General features: G+C 37.6%; 1 protein-coding gene across 14 annotated transcripts in view; it reads right to left on the reverse strand.

The window, feature by feature from the left end:
- Positions 1 to 4,793: 4,793 nt before the first annotated feature.
- The window catches only part of ELAVL2 (ELAV like RNA binding protein 2), a 120,185-nt gene continuing 107,343 nt past the window's right edge, over positions 4,794 to 17,635 (reverse strand). For 11 of the 14 annotated variants that reach the window (XM_061455169.1, XM_061455163.1, XM_061455167.1 and 8 more), the window contains 4 exons: positions 12,287 to 12,440; positions 9,556 to 9,781; positions 5,895 to 5,933; positions 4,794 to 5,445 (listed from right to left, as the gene is read on the reverse strand). In XM_061455169.1, coding sequence (XP_061311153.1) covers positions 5,115 to 5,445; positions 5,895 to 5,933; positions 9,556 to 9,781; positions 12,287 to 12,440 — 750 coding nt within the window. In that variant the 3' untranslated portion in view covers positions 4,794 to 5,114. The remainder of the gene's footprint in view (positions 5,446 to 5,894; positions 5,934 to 9,555; positions 9,782 to 12,286; positions 12,441 to 17,635) is intronic. The other 3 variants (XM_061455160.1, XM_061455161.1, XM_061455162.1) reach the window with 2 other exon arrangements.

Consider the following 17,635-nt stretch of genomic DNA (forward strand, 5'->3'; position numbering starts at 1 on the left):
TTATGAGTCACATCATATGTAAGAAATTAAATGTTTTAATTTCTTGCAATAATACTTGGTATTTAGAGTGGCCTTAGAAGTGTGTGTATATATATATATATATATGAAATGTTTTCCTTGTTACCATTTATGTCTCGGAGAATGTTGTTCAAAAAAAAGAAAATAGAAGATAAGTTACAAGATGAGACATCAGACTTGACAGCATTGTTAAGCAACCTCTTAACCCACTGAAGTCACTTATGTTGCTTTTAAGGTACTTGAAAGTTTACATTGCTCCTTCAATTTTTGTCATAGTTATTAAAAGCGTGGGCAGCAAGTCAAGCTTTTCAGTTTAAAACTGCTTTTCACCTCAACATCAGACTTCCCACATTACCCCAGTATCCTTGCTTCACCAAAAGTCCAAATCTCCTCAGTTTTGTTATAATCTGTTAAGCACAGATGACCTCTGATGTGCCAGTATATCTGCTGGCCCAAAGCATTAGTCATCTCAGCAGTAGCTCTGTAGACAGGTGCCCCTACAGAGGCATTACAGCAAAGTTTAATTAGGAAAATCAAAGTTAAAAATAAGTGCATTGTTCTTGGTTTTCAGAAGGGCACAGCAGTGAAATGTTGAAGTCCAAACACCGCAGCTGGACAGGCAAAGCCCAATGTTAAAGGTGTAAGCACAGCTCGATCAATGGTGTTGACAGTGTTGAATGGCACAATCCCAGGTTATTATTTTACCATGATGGAGCACCTCAAAATGGGTTAATTTCTCAAACTGCTAGAATAAGAAAACCTGCGATACCCTTTGCTAGTCATAAAGATATATAGTTTTTGATAGTAAGTCCTAACTAGTTGCTGCTTCTGAAGATTAAACTTCAATCACCATTCCCATACTTTCAGGCACCCTAATGCAGTGTGTTTGAAGTCACAATACAAAGAAACAGATTTTAAACATCAGTCAGGCCTGCTCAGCAGTACAGGTAAAAGTATTTACCCCAGACTTCTATGTCTCAATGACCCCTGGGTGCACAACCCTAACAGACAGCCATATGCTTTAAAGAAATGCACCTTTTTCATTCACTGGAAAAATACTGTCTTAAAGAAAGCCTTTTCTAGACACAGGTGGGAAATCCACCAGTAACAGTTAATTTCATTGCATACATCTTCTGCAGAAGAAGCCACACAAGCCTCAAGCATATCTGTGCAGTAATGCAGCCCTTCCACAAGTGCCTCAGCCAACGCTCATGTCCCCCAGATACAGCTCACCCTCTGCCAGAGTCATGCTTCGAGTTTGTCTTATCTAGTACTGTTAGTCCCTCACAGATGTTTACATATATTCCTGTAACTCATTATTTAGGTACCTAAGGAACCAGTCTTCCTCTACCACATTATGTGAAGCCGTTTCACATGTTCGTCCTTAGCTTTATTATAAAACTTTAATATAGTAAGAAAAGTACTACTTCTGTATAAATTTGCATTCCTTACTCATAAGCTCCAATTACTCAGAGGTGCTCAGCTACATATCAAATCTGTATTTTTCAGCACTGACCTTTCCTCTGGGCAACTGCACTTAGAACCAACAATTTCAGCGTTGCTCCTGGACTGCCTGCTTACCTGCAGCTAACTCTCAAAATATAAACAGGTTTGATTTTTATCAGAATTATGTAAGACATTTTTGTCCTCATTTCCATATAACAAAACAATTTAACTGTTGCTAGTTATGCTGTACTTAAACTGGTTTAAGTTGAGAACTAAAAGCTATCCTTCCATGAAAGAGTGCAAGCTGAACACAGATGCCCCTGCTGGAAAACTGAACTCCAAATATAGCTCCTTATTTGCTGCCAAGCACCATCTCTTGCATCTTTTCAGTACTTCAGCCAAATAACATAAATGTATAGTCATCAATACACACTATTTCTATAAGTAAATATAGGCAGTTTGTTAACACTGGCTGTGACCAGCATCTTGAGGTTTGTGCGCTGCTCACAGATTTACAATCCCACAACCCAAGTAAACTCAATTCCATCACACTGTAGTGATGAGAGATGCTCCATGCCACAACATATTACAAGGTTTTGCATTAAAAAAAAATCTCAGTAAAGATACAAAAAGGAAGGTGAAAGAAAGCAGTTAAAAATAAAAGCTATACTGCGTAAGCCACTTTTTTGGAACTGTATTCTCACTGGTGGAAATTCACTCTCATTCAATTGATAAAAGCAAATTAATTCATGAATATATGTGCTTTAAAAGGGCAAGAGTTAACTAATTTTTAAAGAATTTCTGCAAAAGCTGGGAAGTGAAAAAACAGCAAACTAAGGTTAACTCCATTCATGGAGCCCAGAAAATGAATGCAGTAATTAAACAGCAAGTGGACACTGCAATAAAGAGTAAATCCTTCCCTCTCCTCTCTGTCCTAAGACATAAGGGCATTAACTTAGCTATACTAAACAGCAGTTTACTAGACAGCAAAAAAATTTTTAGTGAACGTGTTTAATGATCCTCATTTCTTCTATCAGTCTAATATTGAGTGGCTCACATTAAACCAAAGTGAAAAAATTCAACACTAACTCTGACATAACTGGTATGCTGCTCCCACTGTCCCACATTCTTCTTGGCAACTAGGCTCTTGAGCCAAGTAAAAGGAGCTCAAGAGCTTTGCAGAAACCTTTCACTCAGATCACTTACCCATTAACACAGAGGACAATATGGTAAAAGACCTGCTCATGACACACTGTGTTCCCTTCAACTTTGTTTATTGATGTACTGAACATGAAAAAGTACAAAGGATCCAAACACAAAAGAAAACATGTACAACCTCTTAAATACTCAACAGAATGTATCTTCTATTCCAACAGATGTGAATTAAGTCATACTATACAACTTCAAATAAATACCAGCCTTATATTTTACTAAGTGCTCTGATAAACACTGTAAAGTGAAGCCCAATTTACACGCCTTCTCATCAATGCCGTTAGTTGCTACAGTAGTATAGGAAAGAAGCATGTAGCTACTGTTTTCCCCACATTCGAAGGTTTGTGATTTCTACAGTATATACAATTTTTAATGCACAGGATTAGCTTTAACAATCTAAATGCACCTAAGAATGAGGAAGTGCTCAGGAAGCCAATTGAGTTTTGAATAGCATTGAGTGGGTCAGCATGAAAACTTGCTTACTCACTTTAGCACGCACTTCACAGTATATGTACTGTACTATACTGAAAAATTTATAACTACAGTTTAAAAGAATAAGAACCAAAAGCAACTGCAAAGATAGTGTACAACTATGTTATGCATAGAACATTGCTTTTTCCAAGGGGAAGCATATGAGCATCTCAGTTTATACAAAAAGCAGGATGTAACTATGGAATTGTCAGTGCATCCTGATGAAGGCATCAAACCCTCAGCTTTTTTAAAAATTTAATTATATGCTAGATGCTAATTAGAAAATATTATGTATTTTTTCCTTAAATTTCTTCAATACATGGTAAAGATTTTCTGTATTTCCCCAAATAGTGATTTAAGCATTATACAAAGTTAAATTTCAATAGCATACAGGTGTTATGGGTTTTGTATGAAAAATGCAAGAAAATTTCAAAACCTATGATTATACTCATTTTTTACCACAAACATATTTATAAACAAAAATGTAGCATCACCATAAACAGCTGAAGCTAGACTATCTACAGACAAAAATAGCAACAGATCTGATGCACTGTAAATTCAAGTCCTCAGGACAACAAAAATGAATAAGCAGACCTCAAGTAACAATGTTAATGCCATTTACAAAGAAAAAACTCAATATAAAACATTCAGAATTGAACATCACTTGGCATGTAACCAGAAAAATAAACTAAAATCAAAATTAGCTGAAAGGTTCATAACTCAAGGTCTTATTTACATTACACAAAGCTCAGGTGTTAGCCTTGAACATAACTTTCAAAATACCTCCAAACATACCCAACTTAGGCCACTTCTGCTGATTTGCTACTGCGCAAACCATGCTCAATGTCTCAAGACAAAACAATTCTTCAAACAATAGCAAGTACATCACTAAACACCATGAGCTGCATCTGAAGGGAATTCTTTAGGAAGAACAGATTATTTTTTTTCCCCATTTCTCAGTATTTTAAGTTTCCTGCTTGCTCTTATATTATTTAATTTGTTTCAAAATCACAAATTAATGTGAGCCACCTATCACTTAGTAACCAGAATAATCAAAAGACTCCACTGATGATTACAAAAATGAAACCAACAGTGCATCCCATTGACTCTACATCTTAACACAAAGGTCTCAAAAGTATCTCTACATCATAAATCTTTCTAAATTTTCCCCAGCAATTGCAAATTTCCTGGTAAGTTTTGAAAGCTCATTAGGTGTCATATGAAGAGATTTCTCAAAGTATTCAAGTCAAAATATTTGTTCCAGGACCAGTAAAAAGTTTCTCCAAATTTTTTATTTTTTATTTTTTTATAAAAATAGATGCTTTTTTAAACCCACATCAAAGAGGCTCTTATCTCTTTGGCAAGGTACTGCTTTACGAAAAGTTCTCCAGTATTCTTACAATAAACTTTTTATAATGTGTTCCCACTCCCCAACCCAAATGATAATTAGAAAATAAATACTGCTTATAACTTTATAAATAAACAGTAAACTTCAAATACTTTTACTAAGCAACAAAACAGTAATGCATTAAACTGTAAATTAAACACAAGGCAAATAAAAAAGTAACATAAAAGAAATCACAAAGCCTCACTATATGCTCATAGGTTGAAGGCAGTCATGTAAAAAAAACCAAAACCACAAACCAAAAAAAACGCAAAAAACAACTTCTTTCCTTAACTGAAACATTTCAGAAGTTCCACCTTCTTCAAAGAAGGTAATAGAATATGCATTGTGACAGGTAAAAACCCTGTATCTTTTGTCAATATTCAAACACAAAAGTTATTTAAGAAGTTTTAATTCAAATATTAGCAATAAAAATTCTCACATATTCTCAGGATGCTAAGTAGTCATTTTATCCCCATTTCCACACTGACATACAACAAAGGCATTTACGAATTCATAAAGCATCTTGTAAACTGCCTTTGTTGTATAGTTTTTCATGTATTAATGCACTGAGAATAACTTGTTAGGCTTTGTGTGTTTTGTTTGTTTTGAAGGAGACCTGCAATACTCTGTCCCCAAGGCGATATCCATTCAGGCTAGCTATTGCCATAGCTGCCTCATCATAGTTTGTCATAGTCACAAATCCAAAACCTTTGCACTTGTTGGTGTTAAAGTCACGGATGACTTTCACATTGGTTACTGCTCCAAAGGGTCCAAACATTTGCCAGAGGATACTCTCATCAGCATCAGGGGCCAAGTTGTATACAAAAATGCACCATCCAGTTCCTGCATGTCCAGGGATATTAATTCCAGCCAAACTCGTCATTCCATCAATGGTCATTGGAGGAAACCTACTGAAGAATGGAAGAAAACAAAACAGAATCATGAAGTCCACAGAAAATTCCACCAAAAAAATTCCAAATAAAAAAAGATGATGACACAGGGCCTCTCAGTATGAACATACTGGCCAGACTAATAAGGTAACATTACAATATTTATTCTTCCGCACCCCAAATACTATGTACAATACTATACACAAGTAGAACAGTGCTAGGTCTGTCTGAAATAAAACACACAAAAAATCAAAAGAAAAGCATGCTATAAAACCAGTGAGGATTAGTAAGTCATTTGAAACAGGAATTCCAGGGATCTGCTACAAATGGTTTCTCTCTTCCATGCACAATGCATCAAAATGAACAATCTGAAGTCTCAACATGCAAAAATCCAACAAAAGCCTTACTGAAAAAGTAAAAGTACACCAAATAATAATTTGGTTATTATGAACCCAGCAGTCCTTTATTACCTCTTTACTCCATAAGCCATATTGAGCAGATTGTCCAACCTGCAAAACATTAGCATGTGTTCAATCTTCAGACTTTTCCACCCTTTAGTCTTAAGGAAACTTGATATGTTACTGCCAAGTTCCTTGCATAGCAGAGAACTTCATGCTTAAGTGGAAGTATCACCACTGAAAGAGCTGTGGTACCTTATTACACCTGATACAGTTAGCAAATGCAAAACAGATGTTCTTGTGTAGCATCCACAATTATAAATAGTTCAATTCAAAGTGCCACTATTAAGTACCACTACTTAAGCTTAAGTCAAATACTCTAGCATAATGTTAGACAGTGATCACCTTGGTGAAATTTTCCAGATTACTAACTTGTTGTGGATAAAAACTTTACTGAGGCTTCTGACAGTCTGCTGATATGAATACCCAGAGAGATGCAGGGTTTTTGATCAGTAACAAATGTTAGACTATGAACTGCAAATAAAAACTTATTTTCCTACTCTTTTCCAGAATAGTGTTTTTAGAATATATACACACGCACACATCTATTAGCCCTTAAGCTTCCTCCAAGTGTTTCTTCCCCCAAACTGCTGAACTGCAGCATGCCACCACAACTCTAAACCCTTTGTAATTACCTAGCTAATACCCAGAACATGCAGCACCTACCAGTCCTCTTAATGTTATTCCTGAAGTCCCTTGGAGTACTTTAAAGAGAATTTCTACCCTAAAGAAGCCCTGGTTTCTTCCTGGCAAAGTCCAGACATGTGAAGAGAAAGTCTTAAAGGCTCTCTTCAGGACTCCACAAAAGGTAAGTTTCAGTAAGAAAGAGTACACTTAATTTGCAGCTTACACCTACCTTACAGATCTGTACCTTACTGTGATTTCTCTGCAGTAATGAGCTATGGGATTTAATAACCATTACTGGTATACAGAATCCAAACTCAAGTGCTGCAGCGGTATAACTAAACTTGTGCACAAACAGCTTGAAGAAAAAAAATGCCTGGTCTCATTTGCAAACAAGTAAAAGTCTCAAACTACAGAGCACTATGATTCTGCAGTGAGCAGGGTTTGTGGAAATCGCTGACAAGAAAGCAAACCACTGCAAACCTAAAAAGGAAATTTAAAAAACACCTATTATCAGTAGAGTTAGTGTGGATGACAGAAGTCTAATGTTACTAACATTTGGGGGTGGAAAGGAGGGTGAAGAGTTCCAGAAACACCACCATTTACAGGTCGTTGCTGTAGAGCCCTGGGCTGAAGACTTAATACAGTAATGCTATCAAACCGTAACAGTTTTCAGTTATCTGGACAACTTAAAAATATTCTGGAAAAATTATCAGGGGCAGCCACTGGACAATTTTTAAAGATGCTAAAAATTTTTAAAGACGCATCCTATAGAAACTGAGAAACAGTTATATATAGCTACTTTTTGAAGTCCATATCACAATTTTTCTTAGCAAGAAGAAAGGCAGCACTCTAGTGACCTTATCGTTCTTTATTACTAAAGCTTATGCTAATTCTGTTTTCAGGTCTCTGTCGACCATTACAAACACAGGGCAAGTACATCAGGCAATCACATCTGAAAAGTCAACAGCTAAGATCTCTTGCAAGTGAGACCTAAAGGATCTGAAGTATCAGTGCAATCTGATCTACACAGCCACAGAACTGGAATGCTGCAAAACCAGTAAAGCAAACAACTAAATAAACAAGAGAGAATTTGCCTTTATAGCTATAAAAACTTAAAATTTGGCAAGGCTGCCTCTTTTAGAGTGGAAACAGATGCTCAAATGCCCTCCCCAGAAATTATATTAAGAAAAATATCTAATTTTGTCTGCAACCCCAATTTACCTTTTGACCGGTCATACTTCAACCTTACTCTTCCTTCAAATCTATAAAGCGAGAAAGATTTTAATCTCGCTCACTACAGACCTGATACCTACTCAGTGCTTTTTGAACCTTTATACTTTTAAGTGGAGCAAATCACAGTACCTATTATGGTTGTTTTAGGCATCACTTTACGTTAATTTCTCAAAAAACACACAACAACAAAACAACCAACCAAACAAAAAAATAAAACCACATCTAAACAACAGCAACAAAGACACACCCAAAAAAACAATTTTCCCATGAAATTTAAATGGCCCTGATTTAGCTGGGGGAGTTATTTTTCTTCCTAGTAGCTAATGCAGTGCTATGTTTTGACTTTAGTCTGAGAATAATGTTGAAAACCCATGGCTGTTTTAGTTGTTGCTCAGTGATGTTTACCCTGATCAGACTTTTTAGTCTTGTGCTCTGCCAGTGAGGAGGGGCACCAGAAGCTGGGAGAAAGCAGAGACAGGACACCTGACCCAAACTAGCCAAAGGGGCATTCCATACTACAGCACTTCATGCTCAGTATAGAAACTGGGGGTAGCTTGGGTTGGGTATTGGTCAGCAGGTGATGAGCAATTGTATTGTGCATCACCTGTATTTACTGGTGGATTTGTTTTTTTTCCCCTTTTCCCTTTTAGTTTTATATTCTCTCCCCTTGCTATTTCCCTTATTATTAGTAGTAATATTATAGAATCACAGAATAGTTAGGGTTGGAAAGGACCTTGAGATCATTCAGTTCCAATCCCCCTGCCATGGGCAGGGCCACCTCACATATTATATTGTACTTTAGTTAAACTGTTCTTATCTCAATCTATCAATAATGAAATTGGTTCTCCCTTCAAGGCAGAAGAGCTACTCTAGTGCTTTCACACCTGTGAGATACAGCACATAAGGCTGAAAAGCTGAAGAAAACTAAAATTCAGAAGTCCTGCCAGAAGTGCAATCAATAAACTCTGAATGCTATGTCTAAAAGTAAGGGTAGCCAATGAAGAGCTTTACAAGTTTGGTATATTCTCTTTGAAGCACACTATTTTAAAGTCAAGAGACTTTATCTCTTGAAAAATAAAATAGAAAATGCTTGAGTGTACTACTGTTTAACACAATCCAGTCACGTAGCCCAGGGCAGAAGGTGGGAAGAAATGATCAAAATAACTGAGAAAAATCTGAGGTACTCATGAATGTAGATAATACAGTATTTGTTTCACTTTGTTCTCACCATCTGTCCTTTCCAATTCACTAAATATCACAGGGAACTGTATGATTATAGCTTCAGTGTGATGGGAACATATATTTGCGAAGACAGAAATGCAGAAAATATTTGCATAATCTTCATACAAAATTCTGTAATAAAAGAAGACAGTGTGGCATGCAGGATTTGGACAACTACAGAAAAAAACTGAAAGCCAGAAGAGGGAGGAAAGACAGCAAGTGGGGAAGAGGAGGCTGGCTGTGGCATGCCATATGGCCAAGAAGGAAGCTGAATTGCCTTTAGGTCAACGTTAATTGAATCAACTTGCCCATTAATCCATAATAATCTAAGAAATTAAAAATAACCTTCAAAAGGGGCTTTATTTAGTGACTGCATAGAAGAAAAAGACATAATCTGTTTAAGTAGTTTTATCAGATACTGGAATGCTATCAATACAATGAAATTTTTGCTTAGCTGTAGGAAGCACAGCTGAAGTTCAACATTTTCATGTGTCTACTTCACACACATAGAAATCAGACAAGAGCAGAAGGTAAGGAAGGTGGAAAACACTTGCTTCCATCACAGCTGCACATAAGCATGCTTTTGACTTACCTAAAACGTTGAGCCTGCTGAGCCAGAGGTGCCGGATACCTTCTGTTTGGAGAATGGTACAGCTGGGAAAGGATAGCCTGATTGGTTTTTTGGCTTGGATTGTTAGCAAACTTTACAGTGATGGGCTCTGTGGCACCTGGAGGTTTCTGGCCATTCAAGCCCTTGATAGCTTCTTCTGCTTCAATTCGCTTGTCAAACCGGATAAACCCTACACCCCTTGATGCTCCTGCATAGGGGGAAGGAAGCATGTAGTAATTAATTCAGAGACTCTGGAATTAGAAACTAACACTTATAACCAATTGATATACTAATGACCAATTTCTGTGAATACATAATAATTCTGAGCTTACCAGACATGAGCTTTTGCCCAAAGTAAGGCTTTTCCACTGGTTTTTGGTTTTGTTTTCCTTTAAATTTAACTAACATAAGATATAATGGTGGAAAGATGAGGGAAATTACAGTGGAGACAACTTAAACACAGTGAGCCAAAAGGTAATTCTGAAGCAAAGCAATTGGAAGAGGGATGGAGATGAATGTAGAACCAGCTACACTGTAATCTCTGTTCAGTTCATACTACTCTGTAATATCTAAATCCACAGAAATTCTGTAAATAGCTTAGTCATTTGCTCCATACTAGCAAGAAATGGCTTATGCTCTCCTGCAGCACTCCTTGAAATTCCCTTTGGAGCAAATATGCAGTGAGGATGAAGACAGAGTGCAGGTTGTAAATTGCAGGAATAGTGTTACTGTGGCTCTAACAGCCTGTGGTTACTTCTAAGTAAAAGATTCAATTTCAGCATACCACCATACTTTTGTAGGTGTTATTTTTAAAGGAAAATTTCATTGGGCCATTTATTTTTCCTTGGTACAGAAAAAGTCAAGGATGACATACAAGGGTATAAGTGTTTATGGAGGGTCTTAGAATATCACAACTCAAAAGTTTACACTGTGGCTTAAATACATTAACACACTGAAGTTTCAGTACTTAAACCAATTAATATTAAAGCTATTACAGCTAACACTAATTAGTTGCATGCCGTTTTGTAATATTCCTAAATCCATTTAGAGGCCCCTTCTTTTGGTTCATGAATAAGCAGACAAGTTAGACACTTGTCCTCACTTGAGAAAGACATTAATGACAAGAAATGTATTCTGTTCATAAATAATGACAATTTAAACCAGCAAAATGACAATAAGCAGGCATAAGAAAGCTTTAGAGGCAAATATCACAGCTTCAATTTTGCATTTCTCATGGCAGTTGGTATCACAAGCTTATTATTCATAGCGTTTTGAGCCTAGCTTTTCCAAATAACTAGGAAGGAGGAGGAAAGAAAGATTCAACCTGAGTAACATTGTATGCCAGGGAACTACTGTGCACATACTTGGATTTACGAGTACTTAAGAATTATATTACATATTTAAAAGTTCAATTATATTTACTTAGCTCACCCCCTTGTAAAGTTCCACCTATTTCTATCCATGAATATATAGCGACATACTCTAAAAAAGTTTCTTATTGCACAAAGACTGGAAATCTGACCTGCAAATCTACTGCATCTAGAAGTTACTATTTGGCCATTAGCTTTCCTTTTCTTGCCTCTCTACACTTTTACCAACTCACACTATTAAAACACTTTAAATATTATGTGGCAGTATTGAGATTTCTGTTAACGTAATGGACTATACATGAGGCCCTCTACAGGTCAGCCATATGTCGAACAATGGTATGTGCAACCCTTTCAAAGTAAGACCATTTGAAAACTTTATGACGTCCTACAGCTGAAAGCTTTGTCACCCACGATACATGCAACTTTGACCAGGTACAGCTATTAAAAAAAAAAAAAAAAAATCAAGCTAGCTTGCTAGCTTATTATTATGTGAGTACATTAACTCTTGCGTCCCACAGCCCTGATCTGGTTTTGGTTTGTTTTTCTGGGGGGTGTGGTTGTCTTTTTTTTTTTTAGGTAAGAATTTTGAGAGCCCAGCTCCTCTGTACTTTGCTTTGCACATTCAGGATGTCTGTCATGTACTTGGCATTTCATTTGATTGCTTAATTTTGGAACAGGCCTGCTGGAAGCAGGTGAGGCAGCAAATAAGGCTCCTCAACGTCTGCCACTTAATCCAGCAAAATTACATGCACTACTTTCCAAGTCTGAAAAGTAACCAGTGCCATTGACACCCAGTCACTGGTTAAGACACATCCTGTAACAATGCAACTAATCTGCTATAGCTCAGTTCCTCAAAGACAGAACTTAACCTTCCTGAGGAACTCAAAAGTTCATGTTCTTCTGTGTGCCTGAAGTTAATGAGGCTACCCTGAAAACAGAAATTACTAGACCAGTCTTTTGTATCCTAGCCTCAGAAAACTAGCTTTGCATTTACACATGAAATTTAATTTTTATAAAAATGTGTTTAATAGCATTTCATAAGGTGCATAGGGACTATTTTCACACAGCAGCTTGGAAAGGAAGATTATAGCAGCTGTAAGTTTATCACAAGCCATGAAACAGGCTTCAAACCTGTACCATCAGGATGGAAGTGACTCAAGCTGGTCCAGTACAATCCACAATCTATTTTTGTCCATGCATATTTATGAACAACTCCATCAGAAAATTGCATTTTCTGGCTTGCATACACCTTTCATACAAAACAACATGGTTGTACTGAAAGGTGAAATATTTTTAAAACTTCCAGTCCAAAAATGAGAGGAAGTGCAAAACTGCCTACCTACCTGAGACTTGATCAACCAGAATACGAGAAGTAATAATGCGTCCATAATGGCAAAAGAGTTGTTCCAGTTCCTTCTGGGTCATGGTTTTTGGAAGTCCACTAACATACAAATTTGCATCTCTGATAGAAGCTGAGCTTGGTCGCGCATAGGAAACCTTAGGAAAAAAAGCAAAAAACCTAGACATCAAACACTTTTTAAACAGTTGAAATAGAACTAAGTAAGTTGTTCTAAGAGTCTGGAATGTTTTTAAGGGCAGCCAGGAAAGTTACCTTGCAAAGCCAGTTAAGTAGGGTCTTTTTGGAGCTGGCTTCTGCAAAAAAACTGAAAGAACACAACACAGACTGTGCAGAAGCAGTTAACTACACGAACTCATATGTAATTTAAGGAGTACTTTCAAATAAAGGGGAAAGCTAGGTACACACACAGCAAGCTTTTATGGGGAAAAAATGTTCTCGGTTAGCTTACTGTAAGATTACAAAGACAAGTTCAAGGAAGATCAAAGACTGTTTTCTTTTTAATTATCATTAAACGTTTTTAAAAAATGCAAGGAATAAAGATTTCAGATTCTAGGTCAAAACCATAGACAGCCCAAAGCTCTTAAAGGTTTGTGTTTCCCAAGTGCTGTGCCCTCTGTACATGCATTGAGCTTGCTATCATATGATAGGCTATCATTCACTAAGTCCAGACACTCTGCTACATCACTTTTATAAGTCTAAAAATGAATGGCAAAAGTGGGAATGAAACCTGCATTTCATCTCAGCAGCAGGTTACCAATTTCTGCACCAGAAATAACACTTCTTACAACTAAGTGCCAAGTGACAGTGAGCTTCTCAAGTCATTCTGACAGAGGCTTTTACTTGCTGCCTCAAAGAGCCAGTCAGAAATATTTTAAGATTATCAATTATATTCTTCAGCCCTTAGACACATGCTACAAAAACAGTATCTTGAAGATTTCACTGTCTCTTACAGAGTCTATGTGTTTTATCCTTACTACAGGGAAGACCAGACCACAATATCCATGCATGTGGAACAGGACAAGACAAAACACTTTATTTGGGATTTTCACTGTAGAAAATATTAAGATAAAAAGGAGCCTCAAAAAGCAGTCAGATTTTTCTCCTTTCCTTCCCTCCCTGCAATGCAGGGTCAGCCAGCTCTGGGAAGCTGAACTCAGCTCTGTAAATACATCTTTCACCTAATACTTTTGCATTTATTTTCAAATCCTCTGCCTGTATCATTTCCATGCACATCAGCAAACTCTTAGACTCCTACGGAACTACAGTAAGAGGCAATTGAGATAGAGCACCCTGGAGATTAAACAAGCAGTACCCTGAACGCTTCTGTGATTGTTCAAACTTTTACCAAAAAGCTTTGTGCAAGGGATCTTCCAAAGCTGGCTGAACAGGCCTGACCTACAAAACTCGTAGCTGTACAAGATAATGCACTATCCAACACAGACCTCTGCAAGCCACAGCACCATGCTCTTCTAATGCAAGAGCCACACAAGAGCTAAAAACCTGTGTTCAAAGTGTTTGTCTACTGATCCCACACACAGGCAGCTGGAGATAAGCTCAACCTTTTCTCCAAATTAATTTTTTTTGGAGATGTGCCAATTTAATTGCAATAGAAGAGCTGCCAATGTCCAGCCTTACAACAGGAATAACAGAATTTCCCAGTTTACATTCAGTTTGTTTCAACTGCAGTAAAGCCACACTGAAGAATTATTTTCCACTGGAGTTGAGCCCCCTGAACTAAAAATTACTTAGGCCTCTTCTACATGCCCCCTCACTTTGTGTTATTAGAAATGTGCACTATGGAACTGTCCACAGAACTGCTCATGAAAACTATCACCATGATGATGCCATGTAGAAAACCACAGACCCTTTAGCAAAAACTGATCCAGTGTGTATGATCAAAGCGTAAAAAATGAACCAACCAAAACACTCCACCAGGAATCTGCTATGTGTAAATCCTGCCTCAGCTTCCCATGTCACAGGGACCTCTTCTATAAATCCAGTCAGACATAACAATGGGCATTTTCCAAGAAAGTAATTCTCCTCCCACTTTTAAAAATGTCTTTGACATATCTCACAGTTTTTTCAAGATACAGTGTGAACAGAAAGCAGTAGCTTGTTTTGTAGACTAGTTGGGAATTTTTAGGTTAGACATTCCATTTTGCTTTGATTCTTGCCATTTAAGAAAGTCTACGTAAGATTATTCCTAGAAGACAGTATCAACTCTTAGAGTCAGAGTCACACAGCAGGAGTGTTTAGGACTTACGTGCTTGTAACCTGCCACAAGAAGCCTCTTTAACTATCTGAATAGCGGTAGCAAAAAGTTATTATGGCAATTTTGCAACACTGGAAGTAATACGTCCATATACTTTGCAGCACCACTTTTAATTACAACAATGATGGAATCTTGTAAACTAGTGGAAACGAGAGACCAGATAATACATGTTACAAGAACAGCAGTCATGTTCATGCACAACAGAATACTTGATTTCCAAGAGCCTTTCACAAGGTAGATGAGAAATTTAGCAGATCCTTCAGAAAAGGCTTTTAAAAATTTCTTAGAACTTCCTAGAGTAGATTCGATGCGCAAAACCACATCTCATCAGCAACATTAGCTCTTTCAGAGGAAAGCAGGAGAGACCCTACTGTTATTTTACTTTGCCACTTTTTTTAAACTAACCATTCTATTTCCTTATATGAGTTTTTGCAAAGTCAAGGACAATGAGCAGCAGTAGAAAAACTACAGAAACAAAGCTCAGGGGAAAGCAGTCTTGCAAGTCAGAAAGAGAAGAGGAATCAAGTTTCAGCTACCAGCTGTACAGCAGATTGACACAGGTGGGTCAAGTGGCTGATTTTACAAGTTCTGTGTTTAAGGGTTTAACACCAAACTTTTGTAAAAACAAGGATTTGGTTTTTTTTGTTTTGTTTTCCTTAAAAAGTGGTAAATCTGCTTCCAGTATATGTCTGTGCAGCCAAAAGCCATATCCTTGCAAGATGCATGTTTTTTCAAATTCTGTATGTTCAACCCTTACATTACATACATGCATGTTTAGAAGAACAGTTTCTGTATCTTGAGTCACTTTCCTACTCTTTTACAGATAAAATTATACACCTATGATAAACTCTCTATGCACCAAAGAATAACAGGCAACCTGCACCAGTGACAGGAAAACAGCGGAAAGCTTGCCAAGAAGCAGGACACTGACATCTACCCAAGAAGTAGACAAATACAACAAGGAATAAAACACCTTGAGCAACTTGCCCACTTGGTTTATGGGCACCGTTAAGAAATAAAAGCTCCATGCCCCATTTGGCAAGATGATCTTAAGGAGACCAAGGACCAGAAAATGGAGACAGACTGCCTAGGAGTCAGGACTAGAAACAATAAAATCCTCAATTACCAAAACCCAAGCAGTTCTGAACAGCCAAGTTAAATTTTTCAAATAAACCCTTTCAGGCCCCCACATTTAGCCCAACATAAGTAGGAGCGCACAGCGACAAAGTCCATTTTGTAACAGTTCATTGTGTTCAGTTATTAATGTAAAGTTGGACACTAAGGAAAGCAGGGGAGGACAAGCACTACTTATAGATAAGCCACAGGAAGGAAGCTGTATAGCTGCACACATCACTGGCACATCTCAGTTTTATCTGTCAACTTCTAATTCTCTCTGGAGATTCACTGAAAACTGTTCCATCTAGTCTTATTTAAGCTGTCAAACACAAGTTCCTTTGTATTTGGCCAGGTCCTCTGGAGAGAAAATTCCTGGGAGTGACCATCAGCCAAGGAAGAAAGAAAAACAGTGAATTGTATTTTTATTCAATAAGAAAGCTATTGACTGCCAGTCAAATAACATTTCACTACTAAGAAACTCAAAACCCCCATGGTTTGATTAAGGAGGTACTGTGGATTTTATATTAGCTTTGAACTCAAATACCTGTTACTAAGCTATTTTCTAAGCATGCATGCTTGCGAGCACTTAGAATAGAGGTTGCTGAACATAAGCCTCACAAATTCCTTTCAAATAGGATAAAAGTCTGTGTGAATAGAAGACATCAAAGGCCTGCCAAAGCCCTTAAGCTATAGTTTATGGCACTACTGTTTCCCCAGTCTCCAAACTACCTAGACTTTGCTCTAGAAGTAGCTCTACAGATGTCGAGATTAAATAGCTCCATTTTCTAAGCAATTTAATGCAGTAACTGGACTTTCCGTCCAGCCTCCTACTACTGTCAAAGTCATTCCGATTTGATGCATTAGATAGAATATAACTGAGGAAGTACAATGTAAGTAGAAATGAGAGTTGCATTTTTTACAATTCAAGAAAGATGCACTCATAAGAAGCGAAGAAAAATCCTTAAGTCAAATAAGTGACCTGTGAGGTCACTGCTGAATACCTAAAATTTCTTTCCCTCCTGGACAGTGATGCTAAGGTAGGGTAGAAGCAAATGATGAACTCGAAAGATGTGCCTGATCTGCAGTTCATGTTCTGTAGTGCTGAGAATGAAACTACAATTCTCTTTTCTTATCCATGTATCACACTGATGGACCTCCCTGGTGATTACGACAGCCCAGTAGCACAGATGTGGATACCACAGTTCTTAAAGCAAGCTGCCAGAGCAGATTTATAGGTCTGAAAACCATGCTGATACCCCTGCTCACCATACCCAGTGACTGAACAATAACCTCCAAGCCAAAGATCATCCTAGGAAGCAGGAAATCAAGCAAAGGTATTGGTGGGGGACTGCTTGGGTGAACAAGGGATTAAACTCCAACATAAAAGTTTGTACTCCATATGAAAGCAGGAATACATAAACGGTGTCAAATCATGCATGGATGAGGTCACGAAAGCTAAAGCCCACCTGGATTTGAATTTGGTGAGAGATATGAAGAGCAGCAAAACCAAGATCTATACAAAAGTATTGGCAGCAAAAGGAAAATGGGGAAAACATGAACCCACTGCTGACCAGGGGAACATCAGAAGAATACAGAATACTTCATATACTGTTTCCTTGTCTCAGTCTTTACCAGTATAAGTGACCTTCAGGAATCCCAGGCCTATGAGACAACAGAAATTCTGGAACAAGGAATACTTACTCACAGTAGAGCAGGATCACACTGAGGAATAGTTAAACTGCACAAAGTCCATGCAGCCTGAAATTTGGCATCCACAAGTACTGAGGGAGCTGATGAATGTCACTGCAAGGGAAGGCAACTCTTGGTTGTCTTTGAAGGATCATGAGGAACTGGGGAGGTTTCTGAGGAGTAGGAAAAAGCAAGTATCTCCCATCCTCAGGACTGGCAAGAAATTCTCCTGTTCTCTGGGAAACTGCAGGCCAG

This window comes from Pezoporus flaviventris, unplaced genomic scaffold (assembly GCF_033815535.1).
Source record: "Pezoporus flaviventris isolate CSIRO_AGI_PZ_B2104156 unplaced genomic scaffold, CSIRO_AGI_Pfla_v1 ptg000018l, whole genome shotgun sequence".
Classification (NCBI taxonomy): domain Eukaryota; kingdom Metazoa; phylum Chordata; class Aves; order Psittaciformes; family Psittacidae; genus Pezoporus; species Pezoporus flaviventris.